The following is a 20955-nucleotide window of genomic DNA, read 5'->3' as shown; positions in this document are numbered from 1 at the left end:
CTAAAATTTAGAAGTCTGAAAATATTAAGTGTTGACAATAATACAGAACAATGAAAAGACTCATAAGTGTGAAGTGATGAGGTTGTTAACGGACAGAAAAGAATTTGGAATAATCTAGTGAAAATTGGAGATGTCCAACAATAATTTTAATCCTAAGCATATATAAATACATACATATATACACACATATATGTATCTTATAGAAATATGAGTTTATATGTACCAGAATCCATATACACAAATGCTCATAACAGCATTTATCATAGTCAAAGCAATAAACAACACAACAACATCAACAAGAGAAGAGATAAAAGTATTACAGTATAAATTCTGGCATATTCACACAGTGCTGTACAACCAATACAGCAGTGTGGAAGAAACCCATACTATGTTGAATTATAAATAACCAGACAAGAAATAGTGCATTCTGTATTATTCCCTTTACAAAATGTTTAAAACAGGTAATTTTAAAGTTTGTTATTTATTAAGAACACTTGGGTAATGAAAAAAAGCAAATCAGATGTTAGAAGAATGGTTACTGTTAATTGGGGACAGGAGCGCATATAAGAAATGGTAGCAGGGCACCAGTGGCTCAGTGCCTGTAATCCTAGCTACTTGGGAGGCTGAGATCTGGAGTGTTGTGGTTTGAGGCCAGCCCAAGCAAAAAATGAAACCCTACCTCCAAAATAATCAGAGCAAAGCAGAATTGAGGTGTGGTTCAAGTGGCAGAGCACCTGCTTTGCAAGTGTCTTGAAGTCCAAATCCTAATACTACAGAAATGAAAAAAAAAAGGTAGATGAGGTTTTTAAGGTGCTGATAACACTTGATTTATTTATTTCTAAAAAAATGGCATATAAAAATTACATATATTTATGGATACCATGTAATGATTTGATATATGTATACATTATTTGAATTTCAAAAATCAGTATGAACATATCTATCTTCTGAAATATTTATCATTTATTTGTGTTGAAATCATTCAAAATTCTATCTTTCAGCTTTTTAAATGACATAAAATACATTGCCATTATCTATAAATACCATACTGTACAATAGAGTGCATGGCAGAACTTGTTTCTCCTAACTATAAGTTAGTACCTGTTGACTAATTTTCCTTCATTTATGCCTTCCCACTACTTTCCCCAGCCTCTTGTAACTGCAATTCTACTTTCAATTTCTATTATACCAAGTTTTTTAGATTCTACATGAGTGGTTTCATGTGGTACTTGCCTTTATGTCAAGCTTATTTCACTTGATATAATGTTCTCTAGTTTTGTCTATGTTGTCTCAGATAACAGGATTTCATCCTTTTATGAATGAATAATATTCCATGGTGTACATCATAGCAAATTTTCTTTATCCAATCATCCATTGATCATAGCAGTCATGACAATACTGTTATATTAAGACTTTCATTTCATTTCAATTGTGTACACTAAGCAGAGGAATTCCTGGATCATATGGTTGTTCTATTTCTAGTTTCTTGAGTAAACTCTATGCTGTTTTTATAATAACTTGAATTAATTTACATTCCCAGTAATAATGTAGATGAGAGTCCCCCATTCTTCACATCCTTGAGAGTATTTATTATGTTTATTTTTATAGCCATTGAAACTGGGGTGAGATGATATCTCATTGTGGCTTTGATTTTCATTTCCCTGATGATTAGTTATGTTGACCATATATATATGTATACCAGTTAGCCATTTGTATGTCTTCATTTGACAGTGTTTCATTTCTTGGTCTGGGAATTACAAGGTTGGTTGCTTTATAATTATTTTCAAAGTGTATATTTGTATTTTATATATCATATGTGAGCTATAATTCATAACAAAAATGTAAAGGTAAGTTCTGTAATTAGTCAAAATACATTTTATAAAGTCTCTAGTCAAAAGATTAGGCTTGAATCTGGGCTATAAAGATTCAGGAACATCCCTTAACTTTCTGAACCTCCACTTCTCTGTCTGTAAATGAATGATAAGTATATCTATTCTCTTCAGGATATCAAGAAACCTTGGATATGAGTGCACATTGTAGACTATAATTCATAGTTTAGACTGTTTATTGTTCTGTTTTTCTGAGTTTAAAGCAAGTTAAAGAAAAAGGGGAAATAAAGTAAGGTTGAGGCTACTACAGGCAGAAATATTTAACCATGAACATTTTTCAAAAAAATAAGAAAACTCAGGTAAAGATCAGAAAAAGCACAGCTTGGGACAATTAGTGGATGGAACAAAGAGGACTTTTAATATGTCAGTAGCTCAAGGGCATTAACACATGAGAGCAGAGCACAGAGATGAGAATTCCTTGTGATTACCCAAGACCATTAAGAAGCATGTCAGCTATGTTCACTATAATCCATCAAAAGAACCAGAGAATGCAATATAAATGTTTCCATCCAAATGGGTAACACTTTAAAGGATTTTTTTTGCCTTTTAGAGGTAAAATTGTTAGCTTTCAAAACCAAACATAAGTGGAAAAGTTAGGTTAATAAAATAACTACCTTTCACAGAATGCTCTACCATGTGCTAGGCACAGATAGTACCTAGAAACTAGGTACTATCTACTTTAATTTTTAATATAATGGGATTAACTATTTCCTTTTATTTCTATATTGCTAATTAAGAAGCTGAGATTTAGAAAACTTCAATGACATTTCCTTAGATGGAATTTGAACCCCAATATGATTATTCCAAATCATGGGTTCCTTCTACTGTTATAAAAGCTAATTTCCATTAATTAAACGTAGCTGGCAAAATGATGGAGCATCACTTTACTTGGGCAGTCACACAGATAGGTGTTTTTACATATCAATTTGCTTAACTCTATATAGCAATGAGATCATGCAAGCTTTTTATTCATCATGTTAAATATGTGTTCATTTCTTGAAGCATGGATCCTTATGCAACTTGTAGACATATTATTATCATTTTAGGTGAGTCAAAAAAGACATTTTCTCTAAGTAATTTACAATGCCAGTTCATCATCTTCATAGGTATATCAATCATCTCTTGTGCATGCCTGTGCATATTTCCAGTTTCTGATAAAATGATTTGAAATTCTATGAAGATAAAGTTTTAAATTTCTTTCAAAATTACATTTGAGCTCTCTGAACAATATTACTATGGGGTAATTTGGATTGTATAGCCTAAATGCTGATGTTTTCAAACTATGGATATAGAAAAATGATTCATTCTTTGTTGAATACCCCCCAAAGACAAAACTTTGAAATTCATTTTCAATGATCTATAATTGCTTAATTAATATGTAATAATCTGGCAATACTTTCAAGGCAGTTTGTACAAAATCTAAGCACTGAATATTTCACATCATGATGTAATTCAGGCCAAATAGCTCCCACAATTTTATTCATGCTTCATATACCTGCTACTATAGTTTTTATGGCTGGAACAGGCAATGATTCTTGTATATTTGCTTTTTAATGCTAATTCTGTAATATTTTTAATACAAAACATTGCAGCAGATTAACAATGTTAAATTAAAATTCTATAATTTCAGCATATTATTATTTGAAGTAGGAGCTATCCCAAGTGGTAGACAGCAAACATCTGTATCTTAACCAGAGAGGAAATACGATTTCTAGAAGCTACAGAATTTAACACTAATGGTCAATAAAATTCTCAAAAAGATTATTAAAAACTTCTGTAAAAACCCAAATGAGGGAAAGTCCCGGTGTTCATTAGGAACCTGTATAGATTCAATATAAGCAATCATGATGAACTACATTTCTTTTTCCAATAATATTATTACATGGAACTGTTATATAGGTAGTATTCTTTTAATAATTCATTCAAAAATTTGCATTAGGCATGTAGCCTGTATGATCATATAAAGTCCCCTTTGACTTTAAAATCCCATGGGTTTCACTTTGAAGACCTAAAGATAATTTTTATTGGATGAAAAGGGATTCATAATTTTATGTATGAGATTTCATGAAAACCTGAATATCTATTTCAAAAGGTAAAACTTTATGTTTTACATTATCCATTTCAACATTTTTTCTGTGTGAAACACCGTATAGAAAGATTTTTAATTTGCATACAACACAATCCTTTTTAGGATCACTTACATGTTAGAAACCAAAACCAAGATTTGTATATGAGTGTATATCCATGGGCAAAAAAGGTTATTTTAAAAATAAATTTCAATTCAAAAATAAATTATATTACATTGATAGTATTTTAAAAGTCAATAAAAAAGAAATTCAATCTAAATTATGATATATCATTAAGATGAAATATTGTGCAATCTTAAAAATATTTACAAAGAATTTTTAATGAGATAGTGAAATTATATAATATTAAATTGAAAAGGTCATCAGATGAAATTACTTATAAAGTATTATCCCAGTTACACTCATAGATATTTAAAGGAAAATATAATTTAGGGGAAATCACCAAAATATTAAATTTGATGGGTAGAATTGCTACTTTTTATTTCAGTATTGGAACTAGACTCCCAGTACTGGCATACGTAACAAGACCCATGTCCTAATTCCATTCTTGTCACATTTCCTATGAAAGGGGGTCTTGAATCAATTCTAGGGAAAGGAAATAGCTTACAAGCACTAGGGTTCCAGGGGATACTCCACAGACGAAAGGATAACAGTTGAAATGTCTGGGAAAGTCCCAGCCTCCTCTACTAAAGAAAGAGATTTTCAACAGTGATAACTATATCCCAAAGAAGTGCTAAGATACAAAACAAGAAAATAGGATTTAGGTGTGAAGAAGTGAATGATTGTGATGATAGCAATGGTCATGCTCATATATGATTGATTATTCAAAAACCACTTGTTAGGAAGGAAAAGCATTCTGGATTGAAATTTAAATAAAACTAAATTAAGATGAACTATATAAATCTCTCAGTATAATAATGAAGCAAAATTTTATGGTAATAATTAATATTATTAGGCATCACTCTATGTCACCCACTATGATGTACATGTATATGCATTATGTCATTTACTTCTCATAACAATCCCACAAGGTAGGTTCTAATGCTACTCTCATTTTCTTAAAAGAAAATCAGAATCTCATAGATGATATGCGATTTAAGGTCACTTAATAAGTGGCAGGGCTAAAGTACAAACCTAGTTTAGCTCACTCAATTAATCTGCATGCTATTCTATAAAAGCTTCCACATTTAGGTCCTAAGGGTTTGTAATGAATAGCGTAATAATTTAACATACACATCAAAATATTTACTGGTAAGAAAAGACACTATCTGAATTTCTTTTGGGATAAACCAATGATGAGAAAATGTACCTGTCTAAAAAATCGTTACTGTGTTTACACTTCTGTTGGATATTCCTGCTTTCATCCATACCTACTGAATGATTACCGATCATACACAGGTACTAGCCATGGATGGAATCCAGTTCACTTTACAAGTCCTTCCATTGTTCTTACTGAGAACTAAAGAATATTTGGCTTTTTCCTATGACTATATTTCAAATTTGAGGAACCTGCACACAGTCAATTTATTGAACACTAAAAAGTACTTTTAACACTCAATACTGTATATAAGTCATTTCACTCTTTCCATGGCCATCAACATTTGACAGAATGTTTTACTGTAAATAAGTTTGGGGGCCATTCTGTGATTATTCCCACTTGGAAAATATACTGTTTCCTTTCCATGAAACTAGAACAGAAGGTCTAAGAAAGGAAATTATTAAGCATTCTACTGAGTTTTTCCCCCAACAAAAACTAAAATAGAGGTCAGTGAATAAGTATGTGCAGACTGGAACTTGAATCCTCAAGGGTGACTGTAGGCTAATTAATAATTAATGCCAGAGCCATGGTGTTTGAAATGCAGATGTGATAACTGGAGGCCTGGCAGAGCTGTTCAGAGGAAGCAGATTTAGATGCTATAGGGAATAGGCACTCCCTTGCCGGCTGGCTCAGAGAGCCAGCCTGGGTGCAAAGCAGGGTCTATGGTTTAGATTATATTCCCCTCAGCTGTTAATTACCTGAACCTACTTTGAAGTTCTTCTCTTTTTATCCTCTGCATGAAAAGAGATTGGTTCAGCCAAGGGACTTGGAGAAATGATCAAATACATGGGGTGGAGGGAAAGGGGGAGGGAATAGAACTTCAGATATAAGAAGATAACCAAGAAAAATACATAATAGAACATACAAGAACATGCATTGTTAGGAAATGTTGAATTGTGATTCATTGTTTCAAGTACATTGTTTCACTCAGTTATTCCAGTGAAGTTGATTTTAAGTAAATGTGCACAGTCTGTCTGAACAGACATAACAAAGAATTTCTATCGTGTTACTATGCAAGGTAGAGATTTGACAAGAGACTACCACAGGTGCTTTATAATGCCGTTTTAACTAAATAAAGTCATTTAAACCTCTTTATATTTGAAGCCAAGTAGTGATAAGGGTAAAATTAATAGAATCAGCCACAAATTACTTCTATATAACTTGCTTATATTCGAATAATTCATTCTTAGAACACAAATAGTGCATGCCATTGCTCAATGGGGAAAGTTATAGGTTGTTAGGAAATTGTAGAAATTGGATGCAGTTGAAAGAAATCTAAAAATGAATGTGGGTAGATTTAACTGCATGAAAAAGCACCTTGATTTTTTTTAGCATATGTGAGTGTATACATGAAATTAAAAGAAGCATGGACTTTATCTGTTTTGCAAGTGGATTATAACAGACTAAGTTGAATATAAATGCTAAGTTTTTTAGGGGTGGAGTTGGTTATTAAAATATTTAAATATTTTCTTAAGTAGAGCTACTTTACGTAAAGCTCTGGGACATGTACTACTCCCATATCAATAGTTTTCTCTTTTTTGGTGCATGAACATGTAACCATGAAATAGATAATTTTCAACTATATCTCTGTATCTATTGCAGTATAATGATATTAATATCTCCATCAAAGAAAAATGTGTACCTTCCTTGAAATTGACACTTGTATATGCATTATCATCTGATAAGGTAACATCAGATGCATACAATGAAATGAGTGAATAATGATCATGCAGTTCAGCTACAACATGTAGATTTCCAAGCAGTGATCTGCTTTAGAAGCTCTATTTATTTTACTGTCCATTTTTAGTTTAAGATAACACTTTTGTGAGCAATTCTTAAAATTTTGAGTCAGTATGAAAATGATAGATTTCCTCATTTGAATCTATTGTTCAAAATACCAAATGGCAAAAAAAAAAATGAATAATAAAATGTAGTACTCCATCATTGCACAAATTAAATTTTCTTAAGCAAGTAAACAATCTTGTAACTAAGTCTTCTATCAAAGGAAAAACACAACAGGGATTTTTATAATTGGTGTGTGGCACAGCTTTCCCAGTTGTGGTTTTCATTCTAAGAACATATATATATATGTTCTTATATATATATATATATATATATATATATGACATATATATATATATGATATATATATATATATCAGCATTAAGATTATATATATATATGATATATATATATATATCAGCATTAAGATTATGCAAAAACAAATATGATATATATATATATATCAGCATTAAGATTATGCAAAAACAAAGACACAACAAACCCATCTTAATGAGACTTCAACTCTAACTTTCTAATTTCCACTGACACAAGGCAAACAGGAAAACTTACATAAAGGAGAGTTCACTTTAATGTCAATTTTATCATCAAACAGCTATTAGTGCAATACTGTACTGCTACACTCCAGAGTGCTTATGGAAAAAGTAGAATTTTTTCCAGCCTTTAAATATAAACTTTGTATGCTGAGTTCCCTAATATTAAGAAAAATGAAAAACAAGAAGTGCCCCTAATGTGTAGGAAGAAAGCCAGAGGGACAAAATTTGAAAGTCAACCCCTTAGATCAGTACCTAAGATGTCCATGGTCAGAGCCCTTTTCTCTGTGGACATTCATGATCACTAATATATTATAGGTAACAATTTTAAAGCACAAACACAGAACAAAACACATTTCTTAAAATGGAACAACAGTTATTTTTCAAATTTGAGATCCAAAATTTGAATTACTATTTCTCAACTGCAAGTAAAACTTGAGATTTATCACATTCAGGCTTCATTAATATGTGTTTTTATTTTTGTTTTTGTTATAGTGTCTCTATGCTAACAAATAAATGTATGTACTTACATTTACTTTTAAGTATTTTAACATCTCATTTCTTTGCCAATCCAATTGAAGGGGGAAATATAACTGAAAACATGATCTGTGGCAGTGCAAACAAGCTTTAGGTTAAAGAAATAAGAAGAGCAAAGATTAAATTATAAAACAGCACAATGGTGCCACCACAAGCATTAGGTTAATCTTTCCACTTTATTTCAGCTTTTGGGTTTTACATCCCCACATCCATCATTCTTACATGGTGACTATCTCTTCCACAAACCATTGCCTATTTTGTAAAGACTTGTTGAAATTTTAAAGCACATTTCTAAAAAGTTTCAATGTGATCTATTAGCACAGTCTTGTGATAATCTCAAATATTAATGTTTTTAAAAGTTACATAAAAATAAACCTCATGGCAACCAATATTTAGGCCATGTAGCTTCGAGGTTTTCCATATTAATTTGGTGCAAATAACGCATTTCTGCTTGATGTCAACTGTATGTAAAATATTTTTTCCTGTCAATGTATGTTTTCCACAGTTCATTTTCAATCATGTGTTCGTATTGTAAAAGTACTTGTGACTAGAAGCTCCTACATGTCTGCACAATATTCTGCTTCTAAGGCAGTCTAAATTGTGGCTAGATTATCTAATTTGTTTTGTGTCCTTTTTACCTCCAGCTACAGGGAAACTGAAATGAAGTTCTCAACTCTGCTAGTAGAAGCACCAGAAAAGTAAATAAATCTTAACAGACATGTTTTTCTGCCTTCAGTATGAGTGATGTATGCTGCATGAACTATATACTGTAAAGCAGAAGAAGACTTCTTTACCCTGCAAAAGGAAAAGTAAAGCACCGAAAAAGGATTTTAATGAAATCATAACATTAAAATAGTTTTATGTTAAATCCCACTAATTTTCTAGGTAAAGCCTCAGAAGTGAATTGAGGAAACATTAAAAGGGAATTGAATTTGCATTCCTTATACTACAGGCACATGTTTACATGACCTTTAAAACAAAATTAAAGCTGTATCATCAGCAGCTGTAGGCAATTCACATTACTAAGGCAATCAAATCAGAATACTAAACTAACTATAAAACATAAATTAAACTGATAGGAAATCATATTAATTCAGTAAGTTTATTTGCAATGTACTTAAACACTACTAGTCATTTCAAAGCAGTTTGCAGATCTGCCAAATAAGAAATAATCCAACATAACTGAAAACAATGTCCAACTATAACAATGTAAGCTAGAAACATTTTTAACTTATCTTTCTGAACAAAGCTCCATCAATCATCAGAGTTAGCTTATTTAATAAGCATTATTTAAATTCAACAATCACCTCCAAAAGTAAGCATCCTCCCATAAAGACACAATGAACTCTGATATGCTGTGCATGGCAGAGATGATTTTTTTAATTTCCAAACAATTTTTTAAAAAATTTATAATGAATTTTTAAGGTAGTTAAAAATTAAACAAACTACTTATTACTCCAAACCTCATTGTATTATTTCCCAACATTCTCTACACCTTCCGATAACTATATACTGATTTTCTTTCATAGTATGTACAAAAGTACCTCTTTTCAAAATACGGTAAGGTGGATTATTAAATAGAGCTTTATATCTAATTGGGATGAGACTTACTCTAATGACATGACAAAAGAAAATATATTTATAGTGCAACTCTTTATGTTACCTTTTATGTTTTTACAAAGCTTGCTTTCTTTCCATTTATAGTTATACAATTCAGAAAAGAAGCATATTCTATCTTTCCCAAAGTGTTTCTATCTGTATGTTGTGACTAATTTTTATCCTCATTGGAACATTTTGCAAACTCCATGAACAACATTGAAAACATAAGAAGTGTTTTGAAAACGCAGTTCTTCTACTCTGAGGGCTATAAAAGCCGGTAGCTCAAATACTTCTCTCCACCTCAAATGTGAATGTTTGTATAGGACAAATCTCAGTCTATGCAAAGCTGTTAACTAGCTGTTAAAAGAAAACCAAGCCTCCACAGCTCTAAATCTCCGTTTCTGTATAGCTGAGATTCATACGCAGCATTGAGGTCATTATTAAAGGCAATTTACAATCAAACAGATTTGTTCTTCAGCGTGCAAAGGTTGAACTCTGTAAAATATCTCCCCCCCCACACACATGCACAAAAGTGTGTGTGTGTGATCCATTTGTTGGGGGGACGATGCATAACTAATGTTTACATCAAGCACTTAGAAAAATGTTGTATTCAAGGATAAAGATGAGAATAAATGTAATTGAACTTACAGTTTAACTGCAAACAGAATTCCCAAAAGCCAAAATTAAAGACAGGCAAATGAGGATAGGTGGGGGAAAGTAAAACCTTTATTCTCACTAACATTTGAGTAAGATAAAATAAATATTTAAGTTGTACAGGAGAAATTTGAGTGTTGATATTTACATTATCCTAAACATCTTTCTTTAGCTGCTGAAGGTTTCTTATATCCCTGGCAACTGTTAAAAATAGGAAATTTGTTCTGTTTAAGAAAGATTAGAGAGATTTAAATGCTCAGTGTTATGCCTTCGATGTGATATGAATTGGCACCTTAGTGACTATATACAATATTTTAGGGTGACATCACCCCAATATACAAACACAAAGAATCTTGGAGGTGCTTCTCCTGAGTACACCCCCACTGGAGTAGAGGCTCACTGCTTCAGAACTGTGGTAACAAAGCATCTGTAGAGACAGGTGTTTTGGGCCTTTACTGAAAAATCAGTACTGAAAAATCAGTATGCTGAATGCCTTATCTTGATGCAGGTCTAAAAAGGGAGACATTGGGTTTAAGAGTACTCAAGGGTCAAAAGGGGTCTTGGGCCTAGGAGGAGTTTGCTGGAATGGTGTCAAGACATTCCAGGGTCAGGATTCTATGTGCAAATTCAGCAAGACCCACAGCTCTTCCAAAAAGCTACCAGGCTAGCCCAGCTACATTGATGAGGGTGCTAGGTAATTTCTGAATTATGACAGCTAGTAAATTGTATCACTTGATCCTTTTCAAACATAATATACATAGATTCTTGTCCACAAAAAGACTGCACACCCTCACTCTACCTCCTGCAGGGGGAAAGACCTGGCCTTTACACTTCAGCTTCTACTCCAAATAGAAGATTACAGGCTATGGAGGTGAGGGGGCAATAGGGCCCAGGAGGCTGCCAAAATAAACCCCTTTCAGCAGCTACCTATTGTCACAATAGAACTCACTTGCCATCCACACAATTATTTTAAGATAGGATTTCTCAGTCGACTGTTACTAACCTCCATTCACCACCCTCCCCAATGGCCCTGACTAAACCAGCCCTATTCAGTATGTGTCTAGGAGTCTAAGGTCAGGCCATGCCCCTCTACCTAATGGGCATCCTAGATGAACCTCTCAGGAAGTGAGGGGTCCTGTTACTTTCCAGATAACTCCTCCTCCCACCTCTGCCTTACTGGGGCAGTTCCTTGATTCTCTCTGGTTGTAACCTTCCATAGGTTGGTGTGAGTGGACTCCAGTTTACAGCAACACCAGATGAGGGAAAAGGATGGCTGTAAAGAGACCCAGCAAGAACACGGAACTGATGAGGGGTTAGGGTCTTCTGTTGGCCAAATGCATACACACCACGGTCCTTCTTAGGCAACTAGAAATCTAAATACCAGATCAAATAAATCTCTTCTTCAACAGAGAAGCAAAATTAATTCCCCAAATCCCGAGTGTTATCAGCCCAAAGAAAAGTTATAGGAAAGGGAGATTTTTAAGAAAACTCAGGAAGCCAACATACAATTCTCCAAGAAGAATTAACATAGTGATCACAACAGAGGAAGCAGTAATAGTCTTGTTTAAAATGGGTTCCCAAAAAGTTGTTGCAAATTGAACTTTTCCCTAAAATTCTCTCTCTCTTTCTCTCCATATATGTATATATATATAAACACATATTTGTGTGTGTGATATTCATGTGTATAATTTTTTCACATAGCCCTCAGCCCCCTTTTCTACTTCTATTCCTGAAAAAATATTAACAATGAAAATTTCTGAATTATGACAGCTCGTAAATTTTATCACTTGCTCCTTTTCAAATTTAATATACCTACATTCTTGTTCACAAAAAGACTCCAAAATAGCAATGTGAGCCCGAGACACTCAGCAAATTACTTACTAAGAATTTTTTATATGAAGCCCATATTTTGATATATAAAATGTTTTCTGTAGTCCCACAACCACATTGGTCTGTGAAATGCTTGCCATTTCAGATAAACACTAATGGGAAGGATTGGGAGGCAGTGAAGTGCAGGGAACAGAGGATCTCAGTTCTGAATGAAGCCCAAGCATCCTCACAATTTTGCACATTAAAACCTTTAATCCGTGTATGAAGAAGGAAATGAATTTCTATTTGGGGCTTCCCTATTAACTACTAAAGAGACTTGTAAATAATATCTAATGTTCAACTGACTCATTGACACTTCAAATACCAATATTTAGAGTTTAAAGTAATAGATCATCTCTACACACCCTCTCATCAGTGATTTTACTAGAACTACTTTTTCTTATCTTTACTCTACCATTTTTGATTTTAAAAGAATAATTAAAATAAAAATAAAAACATCTATTGCCATTTAAGTATGGAAACAATCTATGTCTCCATTTAAAAAAATAAGGAGGCAAGGGTAACTCCATATGGGATTTGTATTTTGTAAAATGTCAACAGAGTTCCTCAAAGCTAGACTCTGTCTGAAGTATAAAACAAGTGACTAGAAAATGCCCACAATAATTCCTAGACCCCCAATCCTAATGCCAGGGAAAATGATAGCCGTGCTGAGTAGTATACAATAGCTTTGTCTCCTTAATGTTTTTTTTCCTGGGGCCCTGTAAGATCTGGGTTCACCCACCTACAATGGCAACAGAGAGGGAAGAGGTGACTCTAGAAGAGAAACTGAGACTGGATCAAGGAGATCTAGCCAATGCAGCTGTGGGAGCAAACATCCTTTCTTCCCTCAGCAGTCTCTATTGTCCCTGCCTGTTCTGTAACCATCCTGTCTGCAGTCCCAGCTATGCAATACCTTAGCACTTCCCCATCAACATTAAATTTTGCTAGCAAATGACTAGTGTTCTTGCAGATTTGAGTATTTGTAAAAAATTTTACATGAGTAATGTTTTATTTTTTACATTACTCTCTTTCTACATAAGCATTCACTGTATGCTATTACTCCCTGCCTTCTTCCTTTTCCCTTTTCTCTGAAGATCTTTTCCCTCACATTCAAGGAAAGACAACAAAGACCCTAAAATGAAGTAATTGTGCTTGAGTCATCATTGACCAGTGTCTGTTACTGCTATCTAAATTCATTTTTCCCTACAATGTTTTGAGCCCCTTGTCTTCCCTATACAGTTTGCAGAAGAGAAGAGAAAGAAGAAAGACTGAAGGAAAGAAAGAACAAAATGAAAGGAAGGAAAGAAAAAGAAAGAAAGAAGAAAGAAAGGGAGGGAGGGAAGGAAAGAAAGAGCAAAAAAGAGAGAGAGACGAAAGAAAGAAAGAAAGGAAAGAAGGAACTAAGGAAGGAATGAAGGAATACAGGAAGGAAGGAAGGAATTAAGGAAGGAAGGAAGAAAAACTATAAGAGGAGGTACAGTGGGCTGTTGCTTTGAAGGGCAGCTGTGTTTTAACACCCGGAATGTCTCATGAGCTCACTGTACAGACACCGGAGGAAAAAGGCTTCTTTCTCTGCTGCTTTGAGAAGCTGCTTAATTGTTTTCCCTCCCTTATGAGCCCCTGGGTTTCAAAAAGAAAATGTGTACTTGTCCCTACCAAGCCCAATCTAACTTGTTCTGTTTTCAAAGTGAACTTGGGTTGAAGGTGAAGTTTTCAATCTAGAGGTCATGCCTATGTACTGTGTCCTATGGTCTGAAACTTCATGCTGTATTACACACAATCAAATCTGGCCCTTTGGACTTCTTTCCCACCCTGACACCCACCCCCTGCCAACTCAGCCCAGGACTGCCTTCCTCCTCCCTCCCTCAATTTGTACACATAATCAGAATGTTTCATAATCTACACTCAAATATTAAAACTGCAAGAGTCATATTCTCCATGGCTGGGGCACTTTCTGGAGTCTGGGTGTAGGCTGCCCAGCTGCAGCCATGCTCACTTGCTTCCACAGGAGTGCAACCTGAACCACATTAATCTGCTTAATTTCTTTTGTGAGACCTTCCTTGCTTGGAAAGACATGGGGAGTGGATTTCTACAAGACCCGTGTAGGGAAGAAAAGCCACTAAGAACCTCCAAGTTACAAATAAATGATAGTATGATAAATCAAAGCAAACTGACTTTCTTTTAGAAATGAAATGAATTTCTGTCTTAGAAATGAAGCAAGGGGGATGGATAAAGTGGGGTGGCAAATTGGACTGTGAAAGCAACTAAACAAGAAATGAAGGTAGTGCCCTGTGCTTTCATTGCCCAAGAATTTAAACCTTTGTTGCCTTGCTGGAGATAGGTGGTGGATTTGCTACAATTACAGTTTGTCTGCTTCAGAGCTGGACTCCTCTCTAGGGCGACTTTTAGCTGCACCAGCCCAGTGGGTTTAATAGCTATTGTGATATTATTCAAACCATAGCACCACAGGGGGTGAGAAGAACCAGATCTGAGGAGGCACAGTGGACTTCAAGATCTGCATGAGGAGCACACCAAGGTGTGTGTCTATCCCAGATGCTGGAGAGAGAACTTTTGCCAGTAGTAATTTAAGAGTATAAGGCAAAATGCTGTCTATGAAAAATAAGTTACCAGTTCTTTGCAACAGTAGCTTCGCAGGGACTTATTTTTCTCCCATCTCCAGACGGGGTCGTCTTTTGAATGAGGCTCTTTTATTTTGCATGGGGCAGGGGATTTGTGACCATGGTCCCCCCTTTTATTCCTCTCTCTATGGAAACCCAGATCATGGGGAGAAATATGCGAGACTGAATAAAGAGAAACCGCAGAAAGGAGCGCTTGAGAGCGGCATCTGTTACACTTGGGAAGTTAGACTGACAGGAGAGGGCGAAGGAAACCTCTCCAATAGATTAGTTAGAACAGCAAGAAGATTTGACTATATGCAGATATTTTCTTCAAAAAGCAAAATACCTTGCATGCAAGAGAATATTCTATCACACAGCTGCACAAGATGTGATTGCACCTGAGTGCAATAGGCAGTGTCTATATTCATGGGAATAATTTTTTACAATGTTTTTAAATAAGAGGGCAGGAAGGAGTAGAGAAAGAAGAGAGGCCAGGAGAGGAGAAGAGATGAAAAGCAAAAAGAGGAGAAGCAAAAAAAAAAAAAAAAAAGAAAGAAGAAAAAAAAAGGAGGACAATGTATTCTCTCCTTAAAAAAAAAAAAACTATTTTTAAATTCAAGACGGCAAAACAAGGGAGTGAAAACCTGTTTCTCAGTGTAGATGCCCCCTCCTGCTACTTCCCCCACCCCCAGCCTGAGAGCAAATGGTCTAAACCACTTTTGCTCTGCAGGCAAAACCCAGTTCCAGAAGCAGAGGCCATGAGCAAGAGGAAGATTGATTATAAGAACTCAAGCAAGTCAGAATTGGAAAAGGAACCCCTTCTTCATGCAAAAGCCTTATCAGTTGATAAGTGTCTCAACTCCCTAAATGGCTGGACTAAGATTAGCGACTCTTTCTCCTAAACGCAGCTGTTAGGTGGGGGTGGGGAATTTACCAACATCAACAGCAAGGCAATGGTCAGGATCGGTATGTGTTTTTTTTTCCCCCCTTTCTTCAACGCATTTCCCTCTGACCTTTAAGCTGACCCAATACAGACTGACAAATGGATCTTTTAACAGGCAGCTTGACAGAGCATCTAAAATTTGTATTTTTGTTTGATTTTAACAAGTTCTTATTTTGTCGGGAAGCAGGGGTTCAGGCACAAATGAGCTTGTGTTCTTGCAAAAGACGGTGCACATAGTTGGCAAGTAAGAAATGGCCTTCCTCTCTGAAGAGGAGAGATAGAGAAAGATACAGAGAAAGAGAAAGAGTGTGTGCGCACAAAGGTGGGAGGGAGACAGAGAGGAAAAATCAATGTGTAGATTAAAGCAGATAAACCTTTACAATAGGACATCGGCAAATGAAGCAACAATTTCAATGAGGGAACAAGAGGAGGAGGTATAGCAAATGAGCTTTTCTGCTAATAATTAGTGTTTATCTTTTTTTTAGGAGAAAAAGAAATAGATCTCAACCAGATGCCAGATTTTACTGACTAACAAACACGTTTATATATGCCAGTATCAACTCCTATTGCTCTGTGCTGTCCTAGAGAAATCAAGAAATCACTAATTACACAGGAAATAGATATTCTTTAAGCTATATAAAGGAATGGCAGAATAAGCTCACCTTATTTTTATTTTTTCTCATATTCTTGTATTTTCTTCAGATCTGTCTTCTTAGAGAAACTAATGCCTTAATGACTTTCTGGTAGCTGCAAGCCTTCTTTTATTTCTGCTAAATATATGAAAATGTATGCAAATTTAAATCAAGCTTAACCTAGGAGCTCTTGCAATATATTTAATGGAATTTCAAACCAATAAGGGAACTCTGATGCCGTCTTCTGTAAGTACAAATTTAATTATGCAGCTAGGTTACCTCCAAAATTATGCAATGAAAGGTCATTCTTTTAACTTCTGATTCGTGTTTGGTATCGGACATTGCCTTTTCCCAGCTAGAGTAAATATAAAATCTTTGCATTTTGCCTTCACCTCGCTTCTAAGCTAAGCCTTTGCGAGGGACAGTGAAGCACAGAGACTTGTCCTTCTATAACTTATAAAAGCTTAGGAGGATGCAAGTCTTTCCTTCTAACCAAAATGTAAAAACAATCCTGTTTTTCTAAGCTGAAAGGAGATTCAGGCTTGCTGGAAAACGGGAAGAGTGGATGAGAGGTACTTTATGCCACAGTCCGCTCTCTCTCTCTCTCTCTCTCTCTGAATTTCCCGGACAAAATAAATGATTCACGTTTACTTCACTTTGGCGGGGGATGGGGTGGGTGAATGTCTTAACAAATTTTCAAGGGACAGCATTGGGCAAGGTATCTAAATGTTTTCCTGTGTACCTATTGGGAATGGGTCCCTTGAGTGTCTGGGGTATGAATGAGGGATGCTGGCTGCAGCAAAAAGCTCTTCACAACTTGTTCTGACAAGTTGTGGCACCTCTGTTGAGAGGTGACATGAAGTAGTAATAAAACAAGTTTTCCAATTAACCAACTTCAATTCGGAAGCTAACTTTAAAAATAACTGAATTTTGCATTCTCCCATTAAAATTTACTTTCCAAAAATTTTCAATTCTTCATGCCCTAAATTAAAATTTTAAGAAGAAAATAGGAATCTCTTTCTTAGATTCGTTCAGAACTTGAGATCGAGTTTCTTATAAATAATAAAATGAAATAAATAAAATAAATTAAAATAGCTTTTATTGGAATCATGAATTCATTGATTTAGACTCCTATCAAAGACGAGTTTGCTCAAAGTTTGTATCGGCGTTTTGTTTTGCAGTCCCCACCACACACTAACTCGGAACGCTGAGTGAGTGTGAAAAATCTTTACGCACCAAAATCAAAATGACATTTAAACTTGATTTACTTTTTCTCACTCTCTCTTATGTTGATCTAGATAAATCAAAAGGAGTTCTAAAACCCACTTGCTAAGCCCCTTACTCCTCACGTAAATATATCCCTCTCATCTCATCCTTCCCCACCACAAGCACCAGCGTAGCCTTGGGGAGGGGGAAAGAGTTAACCAAAAGAGCCGCTGCCACTCTGTGCTAAGCAGCCAATGGAGCCGAAAGATTGATTCACTTCCTGCTTGGGTCTCTGTGAAATTCTCCAGCTTCGCCAGCCTAATTTGAAAGCTAGCTCGGCCTACCTCGTCGCCATTGGCTGTGCTCACGCCTGGCCAGGCCGAGTCACACTGCGATTGGCCCTGGCGAGTGCTGGTTAACCCGCGCTAGCTGCTTTGGCTCCCCCGCTCCATAGATGTCAAAGGCTGAAGCAGCTCCCTCTGCCACATTATAACTAGTAGGGGATCCTCACCGACCATGGCCACAGCTGCCTCGAATCCCTACAGCATTCTCAGTTCCAGCTCCCTGGTCCATGCCGACTCTGCGGGCATGCAGCAGGGGAGTCCTTTCCGTAATCCTCAGAAACTTCTCCAAAGTGATTACTTGCAAGGAGTTCCCAGCAATGGGCATCCCCTCGGGCACCACTGGGTGACCAGTCTGAGCGACGGGGGCCCGTGGTCCTCCACACTGGCCACCAGCCCCCTGGATCAACAAGACGTGAAGCCTGGGCGTGAAGACCTGCAACTCGGTGCGATCATCCATCACCGGTCTCCACATGTAGCCCACCACTCGCCTCACACTAACCACCCGAACGCCTGGGGGGCGAGCCCGGCTCCAAACCCGTCCATCACGTCGAGCGGCCAACCCCTCAACGTGTACTCACAGCCAGGCTTCACGGTGAGCGGTATGCTGGAGCACGGGGGTCTCACCCCACCGCCGGCTGCTGCCTCCACACAGAGCCTGCACCCGGTGCTCAGGGAGCCGCCAGACCATGGCGAGCTGGGCTCGCACCACTGTCAGGACCATTCGGATGAGGAGACGCCAACCTCTGATGAGTTGGAACAGTTCGCCAAACAATTCAAACAAAGAAGAATCAAGTTGGGTTTCACACAGGCCGACGTAGGGCTGGCGCTGGGCACACTGTATGGCAATGTGTTCTCTCAGACTACCATCTGCAGGTTCGAGGCCTTGCAACTGAGCTTCAAGAACATGTGCAAGCTGAAGCCCCTGCTGAACAAGTGGCTGGAGGAGGCGGATTCGTCCACTGGGAGTCCGACAAGCATTGACAAGATCGCAGCCCAGGGCCGCAAGCGGAAGAAGCGAACCTCCATTGAGGTGAGTGTCAAGGGCGTCCTGGAGACGCATTTCCTCAAGTGCCCCAAGCCTGCAGCGCAGGAGATCTCCTCGCTGGCAGACAGCCTCCAGTTGGAGAAAGAAGTGGTGCGTGTCTGGTTCTGTAATCGAAGGCAAAAAGAAAAAAGAATGACTCCGCCAGGGGATCAGCAGCCGCATGAGGTTTATTCGCACACGGTGAAAACAGACACTTCGTGCCATGATCTCTGACTGGAGGAAGCAAGGAGGCGAGGAGGCGGCGGGTTGCACTGGGAGCAGTGCGGAATTCTTTCTCACTTTCCTCCTTTCCTTATAATATTCTTTGTTATTGCTCTCTCTCTAGTTCTTTTCTTCCTTTCTTTTTCTTTCCTTCTGTTTCTTCTCTCTCTCTCTCTCTCTCTCTCTCTCTCTCTCTCTCTCTCTCTCTCTCTGTCTCTCTCTCCTCTCCTCTCCTCTCCTCTCTCGAGTTCTAACTTGCGTTAAGAAAGGAAATACAATCATATTCAGTCTTCTCAACTCTGAAACACAGTTATATTAAGCAGTCCAGGTGGGGACCTCATATTCTCTGCGGCCCAGGCAATTTCCCTCCAACCTCTTCTGCTGATAAATTCATATTGTTTACTCTGAGTAATGTTTGTTTGGTCGCTCCTCTCTAGGAAGAGCAAGAAGTGGGGTAATTTGGGGGCGGGGGAATGGGAGGGGGGAAGACAGATGTGTGCCTCTGAATAACCTTTCAGCGCCTTGGTTATAGCAGCTGTATTTCAGGTGAAATCTGTTTTACAATAGATTAGTTTTGCATTTTTTAAAACTTCTATAGCGTTTCTAAATGTCTGCGGTGTTTTACTACAAGCTGTACACAATATTTGTGAGAAAATTTGTATCTAATTGACCACTCCACATTATTATCATTCCTTCATTGAGCTCATGGTTTTTTAATTGCTTAGAAACTGGAGGGTTGGTTGGGAAGAGGGGGGGAGAGAAATGCTTATCTCCCACCCCACACCCCCAACACACCCGAAATCTGTATGAAGAGGAGAGGGTAAAATGGAGAGTTGTCGAAATTGGGTGTATTTTTTCCCTGGGGATGGAGTGCCTAGGATGAGGAGATTTTTCGCAGCTTCGCGCCCTCCTTCCTGGAACTGTGGAGCCCCCACAGACTTCCACAGCGTTAATTCCGGGTGCCCCAGGATTCAGTGGTGGCGCTTGGCGAAAGAGTGGTCTGAGCGCGACTAGAAGGGTTCTGTACCCACCGGGGTCACGGATGCCTTAATGTGGAGCTCCTCAGAAGCCTTCTAGCCAGGTTGACAGCCTGCGTGACCCACTTCGGCTCTTCGAGTCGCAAAGACTTTGCCTTCACAAGCGGTTACTTTCGCTGGAGACCACGACCTGGAGACGCTGGCGACCGACGAAGCCAGAGCCTCCTGGTTCAGTTCACCTCCAGTTCACTGCCTGCTCCTGGTGTAAGAAACCCTCAGGAAGCGGTGGCGAGGGAGTGGATAGACAGACAGTCAATCTCTGCTTGGTGCAGAACGACAATGAAATGATTGGCAATAGTCACGGAGGTTCTGGTCCAGCAGCCTCTATCTCCTTTCTCGTGTATATACCGCTATGAGTGGGCTAGTGGAGAGACTTTTCGTCTGCTCTGACAAGCACAGCTGGTGGAAGCCCATGGCCAAGATCAAGCCAGCTAGGGAGGGCCTGGACGGCTGGGTTCCTGCTTTTTTTTTTTAATCTCTCTGTGTGTATGTATCTCTGTGTGTGTGCGTGTGTGCACTTGCAAACGGGTGTTGGGGTGTGTAGATAGCTGTGTGTATCGTATTACTGTATTCAAAAAACAAAAAACTACAAAAAATTCACGTTAGGCTGTGTAGAGATCCCAAAAACACGCATTTGCTGTGG

At 37.4% G+C, this 20955-nt stretch overlaps 1 protein-coding gene and 1 long non-coding RNA gene across 2 annotated transcripts in view; one reads left to right on the top strand and one right to left on the bottom strand.

Moving 5' to 3' along the window:
* Positions 1-16566, bottom strand: part of LOC141419583 (uncharacterized) — a 315071-nt gene extending 298505 nt beyond the window's left edge. Inside the window, exon 1 of the long non-coding RNA XR_012444226.1 lies at positions 16510-16566. This is a non-coding gene — a long non-coding RNA (uncharacterized lncRNA). The remainder of the gene's footprint in view (positions 1-16509) is intronic.
* A 1509-nt stretch (positions 16567-18075) lies between these two features.
* Pou3f4 (POU class 3 homeobox 4) lies at positions 18076-19724 on the top strand. The gene has a single exon (XM_020151961.2). The coding sequence runs from the start codon at positions 18202-18204 to the stop codon at positions 19285-19287; it is 1086 nt and encodes a 361-aa protein (XP_020007550.1). The 5' UTR covers positions 18076-18201; the 3' UTR covers positions 19288-19724.
* The last annotated feature ends 1231 nt before the right edge of the window (positions 19725-20955 follow it).

This window comes from Castor canadensis, chromosome X (genome assembly GCF_047511655.1).
Source record: "Castor canadensis chromosome X, mCasCan1.hap1v2, whole genome shotgun sequence".
NCBI lineage: Eukaryota > Metazoa > Chordata > Mammalia > Rodentia > Castoridae > Castor > Castor canadensis.
The sequence above is the reverse complement of the archived record's forward strand: the minus strand, read 5'-3'. Positions and strand labels throughout refer to the sequence as shown.